The sequence below is a fragment of the Camellia sinensis genome, chromosome 2 (genome assembly GCF_055761805.1).
Source record: "Camellia sinensis isolate YWXY chromosome 2, ASM5576180v1, whole genome shotgun sequence".
Lineage (NCBI taxonomy): Eukaryota > Viridiplantae > Streptophyta > Magnoliopsida > Ericales > Theaceae > Camellia > Camellia sinensis.
Genome location: NC_138962.1, coordinates 199,110,547 through 199,136,906, shown reverse-complemented (window position 1 = coordinate 199,136,906; position 26,360 = coordinate 199,110,547). Strand labels below are relative to the sequence as shown.

Below are 26,360 nucleotides of genomic sequence, written 5' to 3'. Positions count from 1 at the left end.
GTCGAATGGTCAAAAGGGTGCCCCGGTAAAACCGGGGTTTGTGTTCCCATACTGGGAGAGCCCACAACCGGTCAGCCTTATGGTCATGTCTTGACAAGACAAGCCTCCGGCAAACCGTTCAGGAATAGCAGATAGCAAACACGGTGTCCCAGGCGCACCAATGCAAATGCAATGCAAAGAAACACACAAGTGTAGTCAAAACAAGATATCATGAGTTCGAGTCAAGTTCTCTAAATCCCCAGCAGAGTCGCCAGAAACTGTAGACGTCCCCGAACGCCCCGGGAGGGTGAGTCTCGCTCTGTTCATTTGGGGTCACTACAGCTCAGGACTCTCAAATTGTCACGGTTCTTAATCTGAACCAAAGAGTCCAAATCCGGCAAATCGTTTTGAGAAAACAGATTTTGAAAGAAGTACCAAACATGGACTGCTTTGCCAGATACAGAGTCGCCACCTAAATATTTTATTTTGGGGGAAATTTAGGAAACCCTGACTCGTTGCCTAAGGTCACGTGTCCGTTATCACCAAAGTTGCCTCGGCTCGGGAACTTGGGTACGATTGGGGAAGGTCACTTCGTGAGCACCCCCGCTCGCCCGATCAAAGATCGGCCTCTACTAACCATGATATCTATTTTTAAAAACATTATGTGTTCTTATTCCGGTTATTAGCCTAGATTACTACGTGATGTGCACAGCATACAAGTATAGACTGGATCGCCTGAATTGGAACAAAACATTTCATGTTTGTTTGTGTAACAACCCTCATACTGTTTACCGACTGATGACTGATTGATTACCGATAACCATCGATTACCGTTAAACTGAATTGATTATGACTGATAATTGAACTGATTAAAGTACTGAACTGACTGACTGAAATTGGAAACCGAATTGATTGAGTATATGTTAGTTAAATTGCATTCTATCTGTTTGACTGTATGATTATCTGTTCATGCTTATATGTTTAAACTGCTAATTGAAGGCCATATCGGCGGCCGAATTAGAAACCGATTGATGCTCCATGATCCTCAGAATTAATGTGATTTTATGGTATATTTATCCGAAAATTGATTGGGTACGATTAAATTAGATTAAAATAAGCTAATTAAAGAGTTTGACATAATTACACTTTTGCCATTGTTAGTGGGCCCTTATTATAACATGTTAGAGCCTTGGTATGCTTGAATCAAACATTTTGCTCAGCTCATTTCTTGCTTTTGCCGACTAGAGGGAGAGAGTTAAGGGAGAGAGTTAGATTTCACCTCTTTTGGCTTGGTTTTGCTTGGAAATTGAAGGAATTGAAGTATAGATTGCATAATTGAGCTTCCTTGCCTATAATTCTAGACTTGGGTAAGAGATTTAACCTTCTAGTAATGTATTTGAACTTGTTCATGCTTAGTTCTTGAGCCTCTAGTGATTTGAGCCTTGAATTGGAGCCTAGTTCATGCATGCATGCCTTTATTTTGAAGTTTTGAAGTTGTCTTTCATAAATTGTACATGCATGCTCATATTTTTACAAGAGACCATGAACTCATCATGTTTTGAAAGATTTGGCTCCTTAGAGCATCAAATTGAAGCTTTGAATTGATTTGAATTCATGCATGTTTGCATGTTCTTCATATTCTTGAAAATGGGTTTGAATGTGGTTTTAATTGACTCACCTTTGGGGCTTGAATTCATAAATTGAACTTTGAAACTTGTTATACATTGAATTTAGTTATGTTTTCCAGAATTTGGGCCCAAGAGGTCGAGTTTGGAGTGGTAGAATGCTTGGTTTGAGCTTGGGAGGCAGATCTGGAAATTCCAGATTTGGCTTCCTCGCTCGAGCGAAGGATTCCCCGCTCGAGCAAGCACCTTTGTCCAGGGCTCCGCTCGAGCGACCATCGAGCGACCATCGCGCGCAAAATCACAGCATCCAGTATTTTTACTGTTTTGCAGACCGCTCGAGCGAAGGATTCCTCGCTCGAGCGAAGGATTCCTCGCTCGAGCGAAGCCTTTGATTTTGGACTTACGCTCGAGCGGAGAAAGTCCCGCTCGAGCGAGGCTCCTAGTTTCAGCAAACTTTGCGAAATGTTTTCTAAGTGTATTGTTGCATCCTCATCCCATCCTAGGCATTCTTAGGCCTAGTTTAAGACATTTAGATGAGGATATCGTTGTAGAACACACCAAGGCAAATTAGGGATTAAGCTATGATATTTCCCAACTGTGTAGCTTAGTGTGTGTTCAACCTGTGAACTGTGTAGGGTTGGCAACTGGGGAGACGCGCTCTAGCATACTGTAGCCCAGAACTCTGTGAGTAACAATTGTGTAAAGATATGTTCAACTGATATCTTTGGAATACTGAACTGAACTGTTTACTGAACTGGTATTACTGAATGAATGCATGTCCTTTATTTCTGAACTGTACTGTGGCATCCTTAGTACCTACGGTTTACTGTTACTGTTACTGTTACAGAGATCTCTGTCGGTTCCCTCGTGGAACCACTACTGTTTACTGACTGATGGCCATCATTACTGTTCGGTCTTCTAGACCTACTGTTTACTGTTATGCTAACGGATGTACCACATATGACTGTTTACTGTTTACTGTACTGAACAACTGAATGACTGATTGAAATGAACTGTTTCCATACTGTAAGGACATTCATTCTTAACCTCTTTACGCATTATGTTATTCACTGGGCTTTAGCTCACGGCTCATATATATATGTAGGTGTACAGGCACCAGACCGCGGCTAGGAGCGTCAGGGTTACTCCAGTTTTGTCAAGCCAGCCTTTGTGCCTCACTGCGAGGTTCCGAGCCTATCTGTTAAGGCTTAGGGGTGTTTTACAATTCCCCCTTCTGCACTGTCTTACTGTTCTGTAATAACTGAATGGGTTGTATAGACTGACTGCTTACCGTACTGTTATCAGGGGATTAGGTCCCCGTACTGTGTGACTGTAAATTTTGTATAGACTGTACTGTTGTATGTGAATGCATGAAAAATCTTTTTGGCATACAGACTGTCACAGCTCATTGGACATTGTTTAATTACTGTATTGGCTCCCGCCAGGCCCTGTACTCTGTTTTACTGTATTACTGTTAAGCAGGCCTTCGGTAATCTCGGATTACTGACCGGTTACGGTGCTAAACCCATAGGGCCGGGTTTGGGTCGTGACAGAGTGGTATCAGAGCGATACTTAACCACGAGTTATACCGCACACACGTGTCCAAATGAGCTATAGGGTGTCCTAGAAACATAATTAGGGCATCTCATGAGCATGATAAGTGTGTGGTTATTGTATGACTGAGTTTTGACTAAATACATGCTAATGTGTTAAACTGTTAAACAAATGACTGCTTATGTTTAAAACTGTTGTAACTGCTTATAGTGAAAATGGATAATGCAAATGAACCCGAATCCTCAGCTACTGAGGCAAGAATGGAAAGAATGGAAAGAATGATGGAACTGATAACTGCTAGACTTGATCAACAAAACCAACAGCCACCACCTCCTCCTCCTCCGGTACAGCCGGAACCTAATGTGAATGTGAATGATGGGGATATAATTGCTCTTACCCAGAAGTTCAGCAAAATGAAACCGCCATCCTTTCAGGGAGGCCTTGAACCGTTAAAAGCTGAAGCTTGGGTTCTGGAAACAGAAAAACTATTTGAAGTGTTCCCATGTTCAGAAGCGAATAAAGTACTGTTAGCTACCTTCACCTTACAAGAAGAAGCTAGAAGGTGGTGGATGTTGATCCGTGATACAAATACTGTTATGACTTGGGCTCAGTTCAAGGAGTCCTTCTTTGAAAAGTATTTCCCTCAGTGTGTCCGGGATAGAAAGGTGACTGAATTTGAACAGCTGAAGCAGGGCACAATGTCCGTTGCCGAATATGAAACAAAATTTACTGAACTCGCCCGTTATGCACCGCATATGGTGGATACAGAGTATAAGAAGGCCAGAAAATTTGAAGGTGGCCTTAATGTTGCAATCCTTGACCGGATAAATGTTTTGAAACTACCGACTTTTGTGGGTGTTCTCGATCGGGCATTGATGGCCGAATCGAACATTGCAGCAGTGAAACAATCTGAAACACCAACAACTGAATGGCATGGTAAAAGGCAGGGTTTCAAATTCAAGAAAGGCAAGCACAACCCGGCCAACAAGAAACAGAATACGGGGACGACAACTAGCCCCAGTCAAGGGAGTGGATTCATTCCACCCTGTTCCGAGTGTGGTAAGAAACACAAGGGAGTCTGTTACAAATTATTTGGAGCCTGTTACAGGTGTGGCAAGGTGGGCCACATGGTTAAAGACTGCCCCTCTGCTCCACAAGCCAGTAGTAAAGCTGCACCAAGCGCAGCAGCATCAACTGTAGCACCAAAGCCTAACCCCAAAGCTACCGGGAAAGAGCCCATGAGGCAGGGCCGAGTGTTTGCCCTAGTACCGGGAGACGTGCAAAATACTGAGACCGTTGTGTCAGGTATCCTCTCTATCTGTACGCAAAATGCATATGTATTGATTGATTCGGGGTCTACACATTCTTATGTATCGCATGCTTTTTCACGGAAATTGAATAGACCCTTAGAACCTATGAACTATCTGCTAGCCGTATCATCACCCGTAGGAGGATCTATGACCTGTGCATATATGTATCCTGCTTGTGAAATTATTGTTGAAGATGCACATCTGTTTATTGATTTACTGCCATTAAACATTGATCATTTTGATGTAATATTGGGGATGGATTGGTTACAAAAATATCATGCCACTATTGACTGTGTGACCAAGCAAGTTGTTTTCCGTCCACCTGATTTGCCTGAATTTGTGTTTAATGGGAGTGGAGTAGTACCTCCTCCGTATTTGATTTCGTCAGTGAAAGCTGTTAAATTAATTAGGAAGGGGTGTAAAGGGTATCTGTGTTCTGTGCTGACTGCGTCTACTGATGATAATGTTAAAATTGGTGTGAATTGTGTTCCTATAGTCAGGGAATTTCCAGATGTTTTTCCAGATAATCTTCCAGGAGACTTGACGGACAGGGAGATTGAATTTACGGTTGATGTGATTCCCGGAACACAACCAGTTTCTAAAGCTCCTTACCGAATGGCTCCAACTGAACTGAAAGAACTGAAAGTGCAATTGCAAGAACTGTTAGACAAAAAGTTCATCAGACCTAGCACTTCGCCATGGGGTGCTCCTGTTTTGTTTGTCAAGAAGAAAGATGGCTCACTGAGACTGTGCATTGATTACCGTGAACTGAATAAGGTAACTGTAAAGAATAAATACCCATTACCGCGTATTGATGATTTATTTGATCAGTTACAGGGTGCACAAGTGTTTTCCAAAATCGATCTTAGATCGGGGTATCATCAACTGAAGGTTAAACCAGAAGACATTGATAAAACTGCTTTTAGAACGAGGTATGGCCATTATGAATTTTTAGTTATGCCATTCGGAGTCACGAATGCCCCTGCTGCTTTTATGGACCTCATGAACAGAATTTTTAAAGCATACCTTGATGACTTTATTGTTGTATTTATCGATGACATATTGATTTACTCCAAAAGTATAGGATAGCATGAACATCATCTGAGACTTTCCCTACAAACCTTAAGAGAACAGAAACTGTATGCTAAACTGTCTAAATGTGAATTTTGGCTTGACCATGTTATGTTTCTGGGGCATGTTGTTAGCAAAAATGGAATTTCTGTTGATCCGCAGAAAATTGAAGCTGTAGTGAACTGGCCTAGACCGACAAATGTGACTGAAGTCCGAAGCTTTTTGGGACTGGCTGGATATTACAGAAGATTTGTCAAAGATTTCTCCAAAATTGCCCTACCATTGACTCAGTTAACTCAAAAAGGGACATCATTTGACTGGACTGACCAAAGAGAATCTGCTTTCCAGGAGCTGAAAACTCGATTAGTGACTGCACCAGTTCTTACCTTACCTTCAGGTACGGATGGCTATACTGTATTTAGTGATGCTTCTCATAAGGGTTTGGGGTGTGTTTTAATACAGAATGGGAGAGTTATTGCTTATGCTTCCCGACAGTTGAGACCACATGAAAAGAACTACCCGACCCATGACCTGGAACTTGCTGCAGTGGTGTTTGCACTGAAAATTTGGCGTCACTATCTGTATGGGGTGACATGTGAAGTATACACCGACCACAAGAGCTTAAAGTATTTCTTCACACAGAAAGAACTGAACATGAGACAGCGGAGATGGCTGGAACTGATTAAAGACTATGACCTACAGATATTGTACCACCCGGGAAAAGCCAATACCGTTGCCGATGCATTGAGCCGGAAATCGATTGGAAACTTAGCCTGTTTGCTTACAGGACAGAAAGAGTTGCTTTGTGACCTTGAAAAATCTGAAATCGAAATTGTTTTACGAGAACAAGGTGGAATCTTAGCTGCTATTTCTGCTCAACCGGCGCTGATTGAGGAGATTAAAGAGAAACAGCAACTGGATGACTTCTTGAAAAAGATCATCGAAGAAAGAGAATCTAAACCGAGACCGGGATTCAAATTTGAGAATAATGTACTGAAATTTCAAGAAAGACTGTGTGTACCAAATGATACTGAACTGAAAAGAAGAGTTCTGCAAGAAGGCCACAATTCGAAATTGTCTATCCATCCGGGGAATACGAAAATGTACCAAGATCTGAAACAGAATTTCTGGTGGCCGGGAATGAAGAAAGAAATTGCTGATTTTGTATCCAAATGTCTTCATTGCCAACAGGTCAAAGCTGAACATCAACGACCTGCCAGACTATTGCAACCCCTACCCATACCAGAGTGGAAATGAGAGCATATCACGATGGATTTTATCGTTGGATTGCCTCGCTCCAGAAAAGGTATGGATTCAATTTGGGTTATTGTTGATAGATTAACCAAATCTGCTCACTTCTTACCTGTCAAGAAAATCTATAATGCGGACAAATTGGCTGTTATCTATATTGATGAGATTGTAAGACTGCATGGAGTGCCTGTGTCTATTGTTTCTGACAGGGATTCGAAGTTTACATCGAGGTTTTGGCAAAGCCTACAAATTGCACTGGGTACTGAACTGAGACTGAGTAGTGCCTATCATCCTCAGACAGATGGCCAATCAGAAAGGACCATCCAAACTCTGGAGGATTTACTGAGAATGTGCGTCCTTGATTTTCAGGGAGACTGGGAAAGCCATTTACCCTTGGCTGAATTCGCCTACAACAACAGCTACCATTCGAGTATTGGTATGGCGCCCTTCGAGGCATTGTATGGCAGAAAATGTAGATCTCCAATTTGCTGGGCAGAAGTTGGAGATGGGCCTTTGCTTGGGCCCGAAATTGTATATGAAACGACTGAGAAAGTGAAACTGATACAACAGAGACTGAAAACTGCACAGAGCAGACAGAAGAGTTATGCTGATGTCAGAAGACGAGACAGAGAATATGAAGTGGGTGATCACGTATTTGTGAAAGTGACACCAATGAAAGGCCAGACTCGTTTTGGAGTCAAAGGCAAGTTAGCACCAAGATACGTCGGACCGTATGAGATTATTGAGAAAATTAATCCGGTGGCGTATCAAGTTGCGCTCCCTCCTGAAATGGAGCATATGCATAACGTCTTCCACATTTCCATGTTGAGAGATTATCTCCGGGACCCCTTCCATGTAATAGAGCCTACCCACGTAGTGTTGAGTGATGACTACACTTACGAGGAACGGCCTATACAGATTGTAAACAGACGAATCAAGAAACTGAGGAACAAAGAGATCCCGTTAGTGAAAGTTGACTGGCAAAACCACGGTGGCGTGTATGCCACTTGGGAAAGGGAAGATGACATGGCCAAACGATATCCTGAACTGTTTCCACTGAATCCTGTTTTCTTCCAGAATGAAGGTAACTCGAGTTTAGAGGACTAAACTCTTTATAAGGAGGGGAGACTGTAACAACCCTCATACTGTTTACCGACTGATGACTGATTGATTACCGATAACCATCGATTACCGTTAAACTGAATTGATTATGACTGATAATTGAACTGATTAAAGTACTGAACTGACTGACTGAAATTGGAAACCGAATTGATTGAGTATATGTTAGTTAAATTGCATTCTATCTGTTTGAGTGTATGATTATCTATTCATGCTTATATGTTTAAACTGCTAATTGAATGCCATATCGGCGGCCGAATTAGAAACCGATTGATGCTCCATGATCCTCAGAATTAATGTGATTTTATGGTATATTTATCCGAAAATTGATTGGGTACGATTAAATTAGATTAAAATAAGCTAATTAAAGAGTTTGACGTAATTACACTTTTGCCATTGTTAGTGGGCCCTTATTATAACATGTTAGAGCCTTGGTATGCTTGAATCAAACATTTTGCTCAGCTCATTTCTTGCTTTTGCCGACTAGAGGGAGAGAGTTAAGGGAGAGAGTTAGATTTCACCTCTTTTGGCTTGGTTTTGCTTGGAAATTGAAGGAATTGAAGTATAGATTGCATAATTGAGCTTCCTTGCCTATAATTCTAGACTTGGGTAAGAGATTTAACCTTCTAGTAATGTATTTGAACTTGTTCATGCTTAGTTCTTGAGCCTCTAGTGATTTGAGCCTTGAATTGGAGCCTAGTTCATGCATGCATGCCTTTATTTTGAAGTTTTGAAGTTGTCTTTCATAAATTGTACATGCATGCTCATATTTTTACAAGAGACCATGAACTCATCATGTTTTGAAAGATTTGGCTCCTTAGAGCATCAAATTGAAGCTTTGAATTGATTTGAATTCATGCATGTTTGCATGTTCTTCATATTCTTGAAAATGGGTTTGAATGTGGTTTTAATTGACTCACCTTTGGGGCTTGAATTCATAAATTGAACTTTGAAACTTGTTATACATTGAATTTAGTTATGTTTTCCAGAATTTGGGCCCAAGAGGTCGAGTTTGGAGTGGTAGAATGCTTGGTTTGAGCTTGGGAGGCAGATCTGGAAATTCCAGATTTGGCTTCCTCGCTCGAGCGAAGGATTCCCCGCTCGAGCGAGCACCTTTGTCCAGGGCTCCGCTCGAGCGACCATCGAGCGACCATCGCGCGCAAAATCACAGCATCCAGTATTTTTACTGTTTTGCAGACCGCTCGAGTGAAGGATTCCTCGCTCGAGCGAAGCCTTTGATTTTAGACTTACGCTCGAGCGGAGAAAGTCCCGCTCGAGCGAGGCTCCTAGTTTCAGCAAACTTTGCGAAATGTTTTCTAAGTGTATTGTTGCATCCTCATCCCATCCTAGGCATTCTTAGGCCTAGTTTAAGACATTTAGATGAGGATATCGTTGTAGAACACACCAAGGCAAATTAGGGATTAAGCTATGATATTTCCCAACTGTGTAGCTTAGTGTGTGTTCAACCTGTGAACTGTGTAGGGTTGGCAACTGGGGAGACGCGCTCTAGCATACTGTAGCCCAGAACTCTGTGAGTAACAATTGTGTAAAGATATGTTCAACTGATATCTTTTGAATACTGAACTGAACTGTTTACTGAACTGGTATTACTGAATGAATGCATGTCCTTTATTTCTGAACTGTACTGTGGCATCCTTAGTACCTACGGTTTACTGTTACTGTTACTGTTACAGAGATCTCTGTCGGTTCCCTCGTGGAACCACTACTGTTTACTGACTGATGGCCATCATTACTGTTCGGTCTTCTAGACCTACTGTTTACTGTTATGCTAACGGATGTACCACATATGACTGTTTACTGTTTACTGTACTGAACAACTGAATGACTGATTGAAATGAACTGTTTCCATACTGTAAGGACATTCATTCTTAACCTCTTTACGCATTATGTTATTCACTGGGCTTTAGCTCACAGCTCATATATATATGTAGGTGTACAGGCACCAGACCGCGGCTAGGAGCGTCAGGGTTACTCCAGTTTTGTCAAGCCAGCCTTTGTGCCTCACTGCGAGGTTCCGAGCCTATCTGTTAAGGCTTAGGGGTGTTTTACAATTCCCCCTTCTGCACTGTCTTACTGTTCTGTAATAACTGAATGGGTTGTATAGACTGACTGCTTACCGTACTGTTATCAGGGGATTAGGTCCCCGTACTGTGTGACTGTAAATTTTGTATAGACTGTACTGTTGTATGTGAATGCATGAAAAATCTTTTTGGCATACAGACTGTCACAGCTCATTGGACATTGTTTAATTACTGTATTGGCTCCCGCCAGGCCCTGTACTCTGTTTTACTGTATTACTGTTAAGCAGGCCTTCGGTAATCTCGGATTACTGGCCGGTTACGGTGCTAAACCCATAGGGCCGGGTTTGGGTCGTGACAGTTTGTTTGAAAATGGTTTGATTGTGCTACCCGCAAGTAGGCTAAGACGTGGATTTGCCACCCTCAGGTGGGCTTAGAAAACATGATTTTGCCACTATCTAGTGGGCTTAAAAACACACATTTGATGAATTATTCCAATTCAAATAACCCAACCTTCACCCACAGGCATTCAGGCAGTTATATCACACAAGCATATAGCCTCATGGTAAGCATGCTATTCATGGCAGCAGTCACACGCATGCAAGGATGCTAAAGCATAAAGCTCACCGAGTACTCCAAGCCAAAAAAAGAAGCTAATTAGAAATCCATGCATGATCCTAACTATACAGAAATGCCTAATGCAACACATGAAAAATGCAACTATAGCAGGCTCGGCTATTCTAAACATGGCATATGAAATGCTACAGCTAACATGTATTCAATTTGGAATTGAAAATACAATGCAGTTAGTATGATGCGCCGAGCCCGGTGCATGCAAAACAGATGAATGAATGCAAACATGCTATCATACTGTATGCTAATTGAAACATGCCTTAATCTAACCATTATAAGCTGGTAAATAAAACGGAGAAAGACGTGGGGTTGGAAGACATACATAACACACACGCACACTTATTACAACATTGCCCTCGCACAGAGGGTCCAAAAGAATAATACAGTCCCGAATAAATATTACAGTCCCGAATAAATACAAAAATCCTAATTAATTTACAAATTAATCTAGGAAAACTATAAACTGGCATGCAAGCTAGGGACTGCCTTGACTCTTATGAATGATGTAGGTCTGGGCTGCCTTGCGCGGAAATCCACTGAGATGCCCCAATTAGCCTCTGTTTTGCAATTATTCTTGGAAAGCGTGCCAAGCTTCGAAAGGTTGCTAATTCTTGATTTGCTGCAACAGAGAGCAAGAGAGGGGCATAGCAATGTATTTTCACAAATGTATGCGTGCCTCGATCCTCGTGCCACCAATCACGCATCTCGATGCATGATGGCCGAGGAGTTGAATTGTGCAACTCAATATAGGATGAATGCACATGAAAACAAAACTAAAACCTAACTCCATCATGGATAATCCGGAGTGTCGGTGACTGGGGAATTGAGACACGTTCCGTCACTCGGAGTACGAAACGTACCTCATTTTCCTTGCTCGGGCTAACTCCTATCCCAAGCACAATGCAATGTGCATGATATGCATGAAATGCAACTAAGATACAACCTAGCATACACAATGCTATGAAATGGCATACACGATGCACAAGATAACATGGCATACACAATGCGCTAACATACAACCTAGCATATGCAATGCTATGAAATGAAATGACATACACAATGCACAATGGACTTACACCAACATGAGTGGACCTCAGCCACACTCACATAAGAGGCCATTATGTGAAAATGAGACAACTCGAAATGCGTGCTCACGTGCACGCAAATCGAGGACCGGCCCTAAGGCACCGAATGCCACTCTAACAAGACATGGCAAGATGATATGCTAGTATGCAAATTTCAGCGCTAAAATATGACCCAAAACAGCCCCGAATCATGCCAATATAGCATCTGATGCATGAAATGGTCCCGAAATGCAAAATTAGGCATGCGCAATGGCCTACAGCTATACAAAGCATGCATTATTTGTACATGACATGTAAAGAAAGATTCAAGGAAGCCCCGAAACAAGCATGTTTTCAGTTTTAAGCAGGGCCAAACAGCAAACAAAAATAGGGCAAAACTAGCATGCAAAAATGGCCCTAAATGTGAGACAATGAAGCAAGTCACAGCTGCTAGCCCCAAAAAGCTGAGGGTCCTTCAACAATGTTGAAGAGGGACCCAAAATATGACCTTTTACAGTTCTGAAAAGAGCCCAAAAACAAACACAGGTATGGCTAAGCTCTCATGCAAGAAATGGGTCAAAAGATGGACAAAGAAGCAAGTGAAGGTTGCTGGCCTCAAACATAAGAGGGCCCTTCAACAAAGTTGAAGAGGGGCCCAAACAATGGCATTTTACAGTTGATGGACAGACCCAAAACAGTATGCATACAAGCCAAAAATACTATGCAAAATATGGCCAAAAAGAGAGATATAACACAAAGTATAGAAAGGATGCTTAAAACAGTGAAAGACCCTCAATGAAACATGAAGAGTGGGTCAAAATAAGACTGTTTTCAGTTCTGAAAAGAGCCCAAAAATAGAAGCATCCGAGGCTAATAAATCATGCAAAAATATGGCCGAAAGGGAGATATAAAGGCAAGTGGTAAATGAAAGTCTCAAACAGCAATGAGCCCTTCAACAATGTTGAAGAAGGGCTCAAAATAAAACCTTTTACAGTTTATGACATGCCTCAAAACAGATTATACGTAGGCCAAAAATACTACACAAGAAGATGGCATACAAGGGAGATAATGAAGCAAATGCAACAAGGAGACCTCAAACAGGTAAATACCCTTAAACAAACATGAAAAATAGCTCAAAATAAGCCTAGTTCCAGTTAGGATCGGAGCCCAAAACAGCAAGCATGTATGGCTAAGAAATGATACAAAAATAAGCTCAAAATAAGGGAAATGGAATTTACCCTTGAAGACAAGTCTTTAGCAACTCTTGGCTTGAGTTTGCAGCACCCCTAGGCCTTGGAGAACACCCTCCAGCTGCTGGAATGAAGGATGGAAGGGTGGGGCTTGGTGGTGTAGTGTAAAATGGTGTAGGGTTTGAAGGATGGAAGCTTGGAGATGGAGAGGGAGAGAGATATAATGCAAAGGGCTTGAGGGGAAATTTTCTAACCCTAAACTAGCAGCTGGAGCTGCTGATATATAGGCAAAAAGGGGGGGGGGGGGGAAAGGGGGGGGGGAAATGGAGGGAAAACAATCCAAGTTTCCCTCCAAAAAGGCCAAAAAGTGGGATATAAAGGTAAGTGGTAGCTGCTGGACCCAAATGGCCAAGAGCCCTTCAACAAAATTGAAGAGGGGCTCAAAACAAGACACTTTTTAGTTTATGACCAAGTCCAAAACAGCTCACAAGTAAGCCTAAAATACCGTGCAAAAATAGGCCTAAAAGAGCATTAAAGAAGAAAGTGATAGGAGGAGATCTCAAACAGCAAAAGGTCCTTAATCAAATATGAAAAGGACCTCAAAATATGACTATCTCAAGTTCAGGTTGGAGCCCAAAAATGTAGAATGAAGGTTCGGGAGCCAAAACACGCAGTTTGGGGCCCCGAAAATGGGCTGTTAGGCACCGGAAGTGGTGTCCGACCACGAAGTTGGTTTCTCGGACCGCAGTGTCCCTCAAAAGAGAGTAAATAAGATGCATGCCAAAAACTGGAGCAAACGGAGGTGGTTAAGCGGTCCCGAACCGAGGCACACGGCCAACGGCTCCGAAAAACGAGAAACCGGGCTCCAAACGGGCAAAATGGCCTACGACCACGAAACGTAGCCTACGGCCACTGAGAGATGATCTACGAGACCTCTCCCTCCCTTCGGTAAGAGAAAACAGAGAAAATCGAGCCTGGTTCGCAAACCGAGGCAAAGCACAGAAAAGCCCGGAAGTCCGGAGGCAAGGCGCGCAGCCGAGACTCTGAAACTTCTAAGCAAGCACAATATGCAATATCACCGAGTGCTCAACTGGTGACGTCTGAGTCTCAAGGTCGGTCAAAAATGGGGTGTCTACAGCAAGTACTTGTCTTCAACTTGTAAACTGCTACAAGCGTTAAGCATTACTTTGGTTTAACTTCAACTTGTAAATTGCTACAAATTTCAACAAGTGAAGATAAACAATTATCTTGGCTTAACTTCAACTTGTAAATTGCTACAAATTTCAACAAGTGAAGATAAACAATTATCTCGGCTTAACTTCAATTTGTAAATTGCTACAAATTTCAACAAGCGTTAAGCATTATTTCCGTTTAACTTCGACTTGTAAATTGCTACAAATTTCAACAAGTGAAGATAATTATCTTGGCTTAACTTCAACTTGTAAATTGCTACAAATTTCAACAAGCGTTAAGCATTATTTCGTTTAACTTCAACTTGTAAATTGCTACAAATTTCAACAAGTGAAGATAAACAATTATCTCGGCTTAACTTCAACTTGTAAATTGTTATAAATTTCAACAAGCGTTAAGCATTATTTCGGTTTAACTTCAACTTGTAAATTGCTACAAATTTCAACAAGTGAAGATAATTATCTCGGCTTAACTTCAACTTGTAAATTGCTACAAATTTCAACAAGCGTTAAGTATTATTTCAGTTTAACTTCAACTTGTAAATTACTACAAATTTTAACAAGTGAAGATAAACAATTATCTCGGCTTAACTTCAACTTGTAAATTGCTACAAATTTCAACAAGTGTTAAGCATTATTGTCTTCTCTCTGCCCCCATTGTGAACCTGAGTTCTACTTGGGTTCTCATTATTCAGAAACAATCATTATGTATAATTCACAAGTCTTGGAGAATTCTGCTAAGATTTTATTGATGATGTTTGTCAAAAAATAACAAGGAACATCTAATGATAGAAAATTTTCAAATTACAAGTGTTCCAAGGTCTTGGCAATGCTTTGCCCTCATTATCTTCAAGCCGGTATGCTCCATTGCCCAATACCGAAGTAATTTTGTAGGGTCCTTCCCAGTTTGGGCCAAACTTGCCCTCTTTTGGATCCTTCTTGTTGCTAACAACTTTTCTTAGGACTAGGTTGCTGACCTGAAAATCCCTTGGATTAACCTTCTTATTGTAAGCTCTAGCAAGTTGCTGCTGGTATGTTACGAGCTGAATTGCAGCTTTCTCCCTTCTTTCTTCTAAGAGATCCAAATCTCGGGCTAGAAGTATATCATTTGTACTATTCTCTACTCCTTCGGTTCTGATCCCTGGGATGCCGATCTCTAGTGGGATGACTGCTTTTGTGCCATAAGCCATGGCAAAGGGGGTTTCCCCTGTTGATCTTCTCGACGTAGTCCGATATGCCATGAGTACATTGGGTAATTCGTTTACCCACTTTCCTTTTGCTGTCTGCAGCCTCTTTTTTATCCCATCCAAAATTACTTTGTTGGACGCTTCTGCTTGCCCATTGCTTTGGGGAAAACTTGGTGTTGAAAAGTAATTTTTTATCTTGAATTTCGCACAGAAGTTCTTGATGAGTTTGCTGTCAAACTGCGTTCCGTTGTCGGCAACTATTGCCCTTGGGATGCCAAATCTGGTGATGATGTTTCTCCATATGAAATTCTTGACGTCCACATCTCGAATTTTGGCAAGAGGTTCTGCTTCTATCCACTTTGTGAAGTAATCTGTTGCTACCAACAAGTACTTCATTTGCCCAGTTGCTTGGGGCAACTGTCCAATGAGATCCATGCCCCATTGGGCAAATGGCCATGGACTGGATACAGGGTTTAGGTCAGCAGCTGGCTGGTGTATCAAAGGTGCGAACCTTTGGCATTGTTCACACTTCTTCACGTAGACTTCTGCATCTTTTTGCATGTAGGGCCACCAATACCCCTAGGTAATGGCCCTGTGAGCTAGTGATCTGCCCCCAGCGTGGCTTCCACAAATTCCTTCATGAATTTCGTATAGAAAGTCTTCAACCTGCGAAGGGTGTACGCACCTTAAAAAAGGTCCTGTGAAGGACCTTCTATAGAGATGTCCGTTCGCTGTCAGACTGAATCTTGCCAACTTCAATCTGATCTTGTGTGCTTCCTTATGGTTTTCTGGCAGCTTTTCCTCTTTCAGGAATGCAACAATTGCATCCATCCAGCTTGGACCCAAGTCCACGCACATTGCTTCTTGCTCTGTGATCGGCTGTTCTATGCTCGGGCTTGACAAATAGTCAATCATTATTGTTCTTGTTTTTCCAGTTTGCATTGAGCTTGCCAAGTTGGCCAACGCGTCGACGTGGTTGTTATCATCTCGGCTGACTTGAAGAAGTCGGCAGTTGCGAAACAAGGTTGCCAATCTGATGACCTCTTTTGCGTATGACGACATCCTCTCATCTCGGGTTGCAAACTCTGCTGCTGTTTGATTTACTATAAGTTGTGAATCACAAAAAATTATTACCTCATCTGCTTCTGCTGCCACTGCTAGCTTCAGTCCTGCAATCAGTGCTTCGTATTCTGCCTCATTGTTTGAGGCCTTGAACCCCAATCGAATAGACTGTTCCAATATCTCCCCATCCGGAGATATTAACACTACTCCTGCCCCCGCTCCTTGCCGGTTTGAACTCCCATCGACAAACAAGCGAAAGGAGTCGCCGATGTAAATACTGCAAGGTCTTAGTTTTTCTTTTCCTTGTTCTTTTGTCTTTGGTTGGGCTTCTCCTTGTTTGCTTGGACATCGTTCATCTCGACTCAACAGAGCTTGATGTTCGATGGATTCCGGTGTGAATTCGGCCACGAAGTCGGCCAAAACTTGGCCCTTAATTGTTGTTCTCGGCCTGAACTCCAGGTCGTATTGGCCCAACGCCACTGCCCATCTTGTTATTCTTCCAATTAAGTCTCCTTGTTGTAACAAGGACTTCAGTGGGTGTTCTGTCAGCACTATAATCTTGTGTGCTTGAAAGTAATGGCTCAGCTTCTTTGAAGCCATTACTAACAACAAAAAGAGTCTTTGGAGACGAAAACTAATGACGAAAATAAATTTTGTCACGAAAAACGTACCTTTAGTGAAGAAAATAATATTTCGTCTCCAAATGTACTATTTTTAGAGAGAAAAATAAAATTTCGTCACTAATCTACATAGATAATAAAAAAATTAGGTGACGAAATTTTTTTTCGTCATTATTTTTATTTTTTTTTGTCACTAAATAATTTTCTGCTTTTTTTTTAATGGTGCCAAATTTTTGAGATTTTTAGTGAGAAAACAATTTGTCACCAATTATAAAATTATTAATGACGAATATATTTTCGTCACCAATAATTTTTAATATTTTTATATCATTTGTTGAGAAACCAATTTCCTTGTCAATAATAATTCTATCACCGATTTCGGAGAGAAAATTGGGCGGCAAAAGAAACCCCAAAATAGGCTCTACTAATTTTTTCTTTTGGCTTCTGGAACATCAGATTTGTAAGCTGCAAAACCTAGTAGAAGAGAGGGAGAAGAGAGAGGGTTCGAAGGAAAGCAACTTCGACTTCGAACGGTGCTCTCCATTCGGCGGTGGCGACGATTGACTGTCCCATTCTTGAGGTATGTTCGGATTCCCCCCCTCTCTCTCTCTCTCTCCCTCCCTCTCTCTCTCTTTTACAATCACTCCATTGTTTAAATTTCCTCTTCAAAATTCCCAAACACGCCCCATGCTTTACAAACCCTTTCTCAATTTCTGATTTGATACTCGAATTTCATTATCTCAGAATATTTGTTTGGCTCTGTCATATATGTGTTTGCTATTTTTTATTAGGGTTTTATAACTGTTCTTTTGGATTCACATGTCTTGATTTTGTTCTTGTTGGATTGATTTGTGCTATTAGGGGCTTGTGAAAGCCAAATATAAAAGTCCTTTTAATGAAATTTGTCCCTGGCAATCTTGGCTTGATTTGGGTTGTGGATTGTGATTTGGTCACCAAACATTATTTGATGTAAATTGAACTTGAAGTTTTCGATGCTGTTTAATTCTTTTTTAGTAATAAAATTTCAGAAAAATTGTCTCTTTTCTATGTGGTTTATTTTTTTCTTGTATTTTTCTTATTCCATACATTTTTGTGCATTAGTATACTTAATAAATATCTTAAATTTTGACTTGAGGGGTTGCATCCCTGAAGTTACCTGGAAGAAGAAATATAAAACTTGAAATGTCAATCCATATATATATATGGGAAAATGAGTAGCATACCAATTCAAATTGACCCAATTGCTAAGTCATATGTGACATTTGGGTGTATAAATGCAGTGGTGAATGACAGCAAATTCATGGAACGGTTTGACAAATTGTTGGTAAAATAATAATTTTGTTGATATTTCAAGGTCATTGAATCAGGCCAAAACATTCATATTCGATCTGAATTTTAGGTGAATTCTATTGGTCTCCGAACGAAAAAATATATTGTATTTGAAAACATATTAACAACTTAATTTCAAAGTTTAAATAAATCCGTTTTGAGTAACGTTTCTCTAGAATATATTCTAACTTTTATTTTTCACAGTTTCTTACTTTATGTAATCTTAGCTTGATTTGAAGCATGAATTGTGACTTACACCAAGCATTGTTTGTTATAAATTGAAATTTAAGATTTTACAACTATTAAGTTCTTTTTCAGTAATAAAATTTAGAAAAATTATTCACTTTTTCATATTGTTCTTATTTTCTTTGTCTTGCTAGTTCGTAAATATTTTAAATTTGACTTTGAGGGCTTGCATTGGCTTTAGGGTAAGGTTCAAACTTGGAAATGGAAGATTTTTTTGAAACAAGTTTCAAGGAAAATAATTTTTCGTCTTTTGCTGGCAACTAAGCATTTGAAAATCAGAAATTTAGATGAATTTCTCTGCTTTTTAACCCTAGCAAACGTGTATTGGTTAGTAAAAGTCAACCTATATACTAATAAATTTTTCAATCCTTTGAATGGTGAAGAAGGAGATCCTTGAAGTTGTCACCAGCTTGGTTTCAATGGACAATATGGTTTCTATTACATGTGACTAGGAACTTTCCGATGTACCTAAAAAAAAATTACATGTGACTAGGAACCTCCTTTGTGGAAACGCACAGAACCTTTGTATCAATCTCTTTGAATCCTCTATTCCCAAAACACTGAGGACTCGATTGGGAATATATTTAGTGTAAAAGTTAAAAAATCATTATAAATTATTATATTTTTTTTGTGCATCTTTTTGTAAAAAGTCAATTAAAATAGTCAATTTTCAAACCACTACTGATAATTGTTGAAACATATTATGAGATTTTTATATTTTAAAATTCTCACATAATCCAATAAAAGTGACTATTTTTGGATGGAGAGATTTATGAACAGAGAATCCTTAACTCTTATCCTGATAATTGTTTAAACATGTCACGAGATTTTTATATTTTAAAATTCTCACTTGATCCAATAAAAGTGAGTACTTTGGGACGGAGAGATTTATGAACAAAGAATTCTTAACTCCTATCCATTAGTCTTCGTTTAAGAAATTGGCCGAAATAGCCACTTGGTAATTGCTCATGATCGCCACGTGGTTAATTTTCGTTAACTTCTTAATAACTGGGTGAATATGTAGCAGACTTTGTTATCATAATTAAAAGGCTAAAGAAAAAAATAGGACTTGATATAAAATACCAATATCACAAGTGAATTTACCCATTTTTAAAGTTATAATATGTTTCTGGTAACATAGTATGTATATATTAAAAACTTGTCTTTTTACTTTATTTTAAAACTCTTCAAGGCTGCTTCAAATTTGAAATCTTGCAAAGCTCAAAAGCCCATGTTCTTCCACAACCATATATCAACAATAATGATTTTTTTTTTATTGATAAGTGAAGTTAATTAAAAAAAAAAAAAACGCAATAAATCATCAGAGGAGTTGATCATAAAACGTTTAAGTAATATTTGAAGGTTCAACTTGTTACACTTTGTCTCTCAGGTTATGATTATTTAGATTCAAATTGTTATAAGCGTATGAGTTTGTGAGCGATACAGCAGTCAGCTGCAGCTGCTGTAGTATTAGCTACTCTGTCTGTGGACTGTGATCTAGGCTGCAACTGGCTGCTGTTTGCTGCTGTGTCTGTGGACTTTGGCCTTGGCTGCAGCTGACTGCTGTGGCTGCTGCTGCTACTCTGCCTGTGGCTACACTGCTGCTCTGCCTTATCAAAAGATCACATTGTTTAGAATTATGGAGCAACTTGATAGTTTAGAATTATGGGGCTGCTGCTGCTCTGCCTGAGCTGCTGCTGCTTTGCCTTATTGTTATAGGAGATAGAAGGTGACTCATTTGTAGGATAAATATAGCTTCCATATTCTTCATTCAACATATGATCATGGCCATGGCGTCTTTGTACTATTACTGCCACTGTTGTAAGGTTTCTTTGCATACTCACTACCATATCTAAGCTGTTTTTCAAAACAAAAAAATGAAAATAAGTGCATATTTATTCTATTTCAAATTCAAGTTTAGTTAAAAAGTAATAAAATTCTATACATCGATATAGCAAAAAATAAATAAAAATACAAATATGGTTAGGATGTCTATGAAAAAATATTTTTAGAATTTGCAATATTGCATAATGTATAACAATTAGAAAATCAAATGTAATATATGATTAATGCAAGACATAATTATGTTAAGCATCAATGATCATCAATCCTAATTGGATTTAAAATATATGCAATACAGGAACATCACCTCTTTTAAGAAGAGGATCTCTTGTCTTGATTTTTTTTCCATGGAAACCTTCACTACTCTACAATATGATTTAAAATTTTTGCGTGAAATATTAATTCAAGGGATTGGAACTTCCTTGTTATGAAATATTTGGAGTTAAAATATATGCATTACAATTCGAAACATTGGGATTATGTTTTTCTTCTTTTATTTAATGGTGAATAATTATATTGTCTATATTTTCTAATTAAAGTTGAATTATGTTATATAGTTGTAGAAAATGGTCGGAGGAAAAAGACAATGGCTGAAACCAGGTGATTTGAGAACTAAGAAGCTAACAGAATATGAGAAACAAAGAAATAAGCGAATCAAGAAGAACTATGAGGTAATGAACAATCTTGGAGTGAAGCATATTACAAATTCTTTGATGAGTGTGGTTCAGCCCAAATGTGCAAATGCAAAGGAAAAGAAAATTAGGGTTGAGGTAGATGATGATGATGAGTATAATCCGTCAGAGAGTGAGAACGATAGTGATAATGAGTCATTGGGTTCCTTTTATCGCAAGGTATTATATACATTATTTTATATTTGTGTGTGAACGTATCTTTTACTATTTAAATATCTTCTTCATATATCTTAAACATCATATCTTTTTTAAAATATATTTTAACTGTGTTAAATATCTTCTTTACTATTTGATTATGTTATTTCAGGAACAAGAGATGCCACCGGGGTTACGTTTACAGCCTCATTCGAGGCCATTAACTCCCACCCCAGAAGAAGGGATGGATCCCCCACGTCAAGAGATTGGTACCCAACCCTTACCACCTCATAATGTGCAACCTGTGCATGAGGTGACTGCATCTAGTAGTGTCGGTAAGTTTGCAAAGTTGCTTATATTTAATTTAAGGTCTAACTTGCATTTGTTTACTTATTAACACAATTAACATTATGTCCTTACAGCATCACATGACAGACGTGGTCGTGGTCCAACACGCGGCATACAAACCCAACGCATTGTCCAGAAAAATGGAAAGATGTTGGTTCCTGTACCTGAACATTTCCGTGCGCCAGTGGGAGATCAAGCCTCTAAGTTGGCCTCCAAGATTGGCATAGAGGTTCGAACGCAATTACCAGACTTGAGCATTTGTAGGTGGAATAAGGTTCACGATGCTGATAAGAAGCCGATGATCCAACGCTTGGAGGTAATTATTGTCAAGTAAAAGAGGCATGACAGATGAAAATTGAAATTGAAATGGAAATTGAAATTACATGGTAATTATTGTGTGAAAGAAATACTCTCTTTGTTAGGGCATTTTTCACTTGATGAGTTGTGTGATGTAGCATGTTTGATGTAGCATGTAACTGCTGCATTTTACCAAGATTGATATAGCATGTAAGGGCATTTTATTGTGTGATGTAGCATGTAACTCTAGCATGTTTGATGGGCCATTTTTCACTTGATGAGTTGTGTGATGTAGTAGGCAACCTCATTTTCTGTCAACTGATAAGACTGCTGCATTTTACCAAGATTGAGTAGCTTTTTTTTAAATAAGAAAATTGCTCTCTGGGAATTTTAAGCATATGAGCAGTGGCAGCATCCAACAAATTGATTAGAGGAAGTGTTTTCTCAAAGTATAGTGAACCCTGAAAAAATAAATGCAATATGGCAATGTTTTGAGTGCTTACTGACATTATTGAATTAGGCAATGTTTGGCAGGAAAATGAATGGCACACCATAGTTTACGGGACACTCACATGCTAACGTAGAATTTTCATCATCAAAACATTACTTTAGGCAACAATTTTGTTTAATAATGCAATACTTTCTGGCCAACAACATGGTTTACTTATATAATATACATAATTTATTGTGCGTACATTATATTTTAGTTAAATATCTTTCAGTGACTTCATCAAAATGGAACCAAATTCTCACTGGTACTAACATTTTTTATTATTTTTATTTTAATGTGATGATGATTCCCCATTCACCAAAACTAATGTTTCTTTATTTCCTCCATGTGCAATTGCAGCTAAGGCACTATAAAAGATTTCAATCAACTAACCATTGTGTGTATTTGTGACTTATCTATATCTATTCAACAAAGCTTCCATGATGGTCTAGTTCTATGAACTAATAATGCACTCTAGGTCATACGAGGGAGGTGGGACTCATCATGTTCGTGTTGACATGAAAATTCTTGATATTTTATATAGTTTAATCCTATATATATATATATATATATATATATATATATATATATATATGTGTGTGTGTAAGATTTGGGTTGTTTTTTGAGGTCATTTTACTTTAATTATTTAACTTTACTAATTTACTAACATCCAACCATATAACATCAGTTAAAAAACTAATTCCATCTTTGTTTATGTAGATTTCCTCAAAATAAATTACATGGTTGAGTTTGAACTCCCATATTGGGAATTTTTGTCATTAGTTGTTTGTTAGGCAAAACAGATCATATGAGACAGTTGAAGGATCATTCAATTTCGAATGAACAACTTGTGAATAGGGGGTCTTTCATGTTGAATCATCGAAATCATAGTGAACCCTCAAAATCATAACTCCATTGCCTAAACCTCCACAGGAGTAATACTAAATTTGCAGCGTAGACAATCTGGCTGACTCCCAACAGCAAGTATACAACTCAGAGCTTATATGACTAACAAACAGCTCATTCAGTTATCAAGATAATCATCTTATTCTTCGAGAGCCACATATTCCTCTGTTAACCCATCTGTTGCAACTGTTATAATATATAATGCCTGCATATCTAGAAATTAAATTGCAACTGTTAACACATCTGTTGATGCAATCTTTTTTTCTTTGTTATTTAATCAGGCTCATTGCTGCTTGTCTGAAATTTAGGTTATTTAACTTATAAAAAAAATGATTTGATTTTGTAGGATCAGTTTGATCTACAAGGCAATCCGAGTGATGTAGCAAGGACTTTAAACACACAGTTTGGTCGGCGATTGAGTAGCTTCACCTATAGGTTGCACAAACAATACAAGCAACTTAAGGATGCAAGAGGGGAGGAGTACGCGAGAAGCCACCCACCTACAAGTGTTACTCTTAATCAATGGACATCTCTAATTGACAAGAAGTGGAATAGTAAAGAATTCATGGTATAATGTTTTATGTTAATTGTCAAAAATTTATTTTCTTCTTACTAATGTTAAGTTTTGTTGTTTATATTGGTGTTTCAATCGTGTAGGAACAATCACTAACTAATGTGAATAATAGGATGCAAATGAAAACAAAACATAGATGTGGATCAAAATCAATCCCGGTTAGGGTGCACAGCTCGGTGTGTTCTGCTATTTTATTTTATCAGATTAGTAGGCTTTGTTATTTAAATATTTGAAACAACATTCAAAAACAAATGAATCAGATAATTGCAAATGGAGAAGTTCCTGATTTGGCAAAGTTTTACAAGTCCATCCACTATAATTCGAACACACATGAATGGATTTCGTCGGAGAGCCAAGCTAATTATGTATGTACAAGGCAATGCATATTAATTTTGATAAAATTATTTATTTGCTTTGTAGGGTAGAATAACTAATAATTGTTCGATTTATTTTAAATTAACAGGACAACATGATAAAGACGCAAGCCGAACACCTCTCGCAGACTGGTGTGATCCCTTTAAGCCAAGAGGAGTTGTCAGTTAAGGTGCTTAAGTCAAGGTCAGGTTATGTGAAAGGACTCGGCTTGAGGCCTTCTTCTTCTATGAAGACTATTGTTGCACCTGCTGAAAATAGTGACTATGTTCAACGCCTTGAGATGCAAATAGCACAGCAAAATGAACAAATTGCAAGGTTTCAAAAGTCAGAGAAGAAACAAAGCAAGAAGATACAAAGTATCATAGAGTGTTTGACGCAGAAAGGTATCACGGGAAGTTTTGAGAGTGGGGAAAGTTCAGATTCTGATGAACAAGCTTCTTGGTTAGTATATTATGTTTATATGTTAATTTAGTAGAACATTTCTTCTTTAACTAGGGTAGAATAAAAAACAACTTTTGACATTTAGGCACAAGGTCTCGGGAAAATAGTGAAGTATGCATCTAAAGGCCCGAAAAACATCACAAACACCTTGAGATTATCAGAAATTATCATGAACACTTTGGGAGGAATCAACATAAGTTGTGAAAACTTACAGAACAATCATAGGGCTCTCGGTTGGAAAACATTTAGGCTTGAACATAGGCCGTTAGGGAGTAAAATCTTGAAATAGTCGTTAAAAGGCCAAGAAATATCATGAACATGTACGATAAAAATAGTCGAATTATACGACGAAATATCATGAACTAATATCAGGAACTTGTATAATTCGAATGGATTTCATGATATTTATACAAGTTCATGAATTAATAAATAGTCGAACTAATAACATGAATGGATTTCATGAACTAATAATTCAAACAAATATCATGAACTAATGTAAGTTGTAAAAATTTACGGAACAAGTACGATAAAAATTTGGTTTAAAATTTACTTTGAAATTTTTATTTTTTCTCTTATAGGTTGCATATTAACATATTTAGTGAATGGTTACCTTAACCTTTTGTTGTTGTCTTTTCTTTTTATTTTTTCTTTTTTAAATGGCAGATTGGAGATGAACGAATTTGGTAACCTGCATAGCAAGAGTTTTTTGTTGATATTACCAGACATCCATCACAGTGTAGTTGTACTTTTTGTTGATATTACCAAACATGTATTTTGACTATGTTGTTGTGGGTTATGATTATATTGTGATGGATCTTATCTTTTTGTTGATATTTTATTGAATAGATTAAAATGAACAGGTTTTTGTTGATATTACCAAATGAACAGGTTTTTGTAATGATTTGTAATGGATATTATATTCAGCAGGTTATTAAAATGCACAAGTTATTTTGATTGTGTTGTAGTTTTTGATTTTACTAAAATAGATGTTATAATTTGGATGTTATATATTAATTTCTTGATACTATGAGACATGTATTTTGCTTGGTTGTTTTATGATAATGAACAGGTTAATTTTATATTGATTTGTATTAAATATTTTATTTAATAGATTATTAAAATGTACAGGTATTGTTTATTGAAAAAAATATATAAATTGCAAATATAACCCTCCCCTCAATTTTTAAAAATTATTTATTATTGGTGACGAAAAAAAATTGACACTAAAACTTTCTAATCTCAACAAATAATTTTGTCACACATTCACTATTTCATCACTAAATTAAAATATTTCTTGACAAAAAGTTTTCGTCACTGAAAGGTCTTTTTTTTCCATCTTTTGGTGACGATATTTTCGTCACTAAAAATTTTATCACTATTTTTAATGACGAAATATTTTGTCACTCAAAATAAATAAAATAAAATTTTATTTAATTTTGGTGACGAAATGGATGTTATAGGTGACAAAATATTTAATATTTAGTGACGAAATATTTCGTCACCAAATGCCAATAATAGGTGACAAAATAAATTTTCGTCACCGGGTACTTTTAGTGACGACGAATTGGTGACGAACGTGGTGACGAAATTATTTCGTCACGGATCAATTTGGTGACGAAAATTTCACTATTGGAGACGAAGTGATTTTGTCATTAAAGTACCATTTTGTTGTAGCGCCAATTTTTCCAATGGTAGATACCTTGTTTCTGCATCGGCTAAGGTTTTGCTTACATAGTAAACAGCCTTTTGCTCCCCTTTTTCTTCACGAATTAATACTGCACTTATTGCATG

General features: G+C 38.4%; 1 protein-coding gene across 1 annotated transcript; it reads left to right on the top strand.

Moving 5' to 3' along the window:
* Positions 1–20,751: 20,751 nt before the first annotated feature.
* On the top strand, positions 20,752–25,521 carry LOC145819787 (uncharacterized). The gene is made up of 8 exons (XM_082913653.1): positions 20,752–21,162; positions 21,311–21,473; positions 21,561–21,802; positions 23,526–23,747; positions 23,837–23,929; positions 24,014–24,118; positions 24,217–24,569; positions 25,233–25,521. Coding segments are annotated over exons 1-8 (1,464 nt in total). The 5' UTR covers positions 20,752–20,877; the 3' UTR covers positions 25,234–25,521.
* Positions 25,522–26,360: the final 839 nt, after the last annotated feature.

Excerpts from the sequence above, each read along its gene's own strand:
- LOC145819787 (XM_082913653.1), top strand. The coding sequence starts at position 20,878 with ATGGTCGGAGGAAAAAGACAATGGCTGAAACCAGGTGATTTGAGAACT. Across the intron at positions 21,474-21,560 it reads GACTGCATCTAGTAGTGTCG|CATCACATGACAGACGTGGT; the intron begins GTAAGTTTGCAA and ends ATGTCCTTACAG. Across the intron at positions 23,930-24,013 it reads CGGTTAGGGTGCACAGCTCG|ATAATTGCAAATGGAGAAGT; the intron begins GTGTGTTCTGCT and ends CAAATGAATCAG.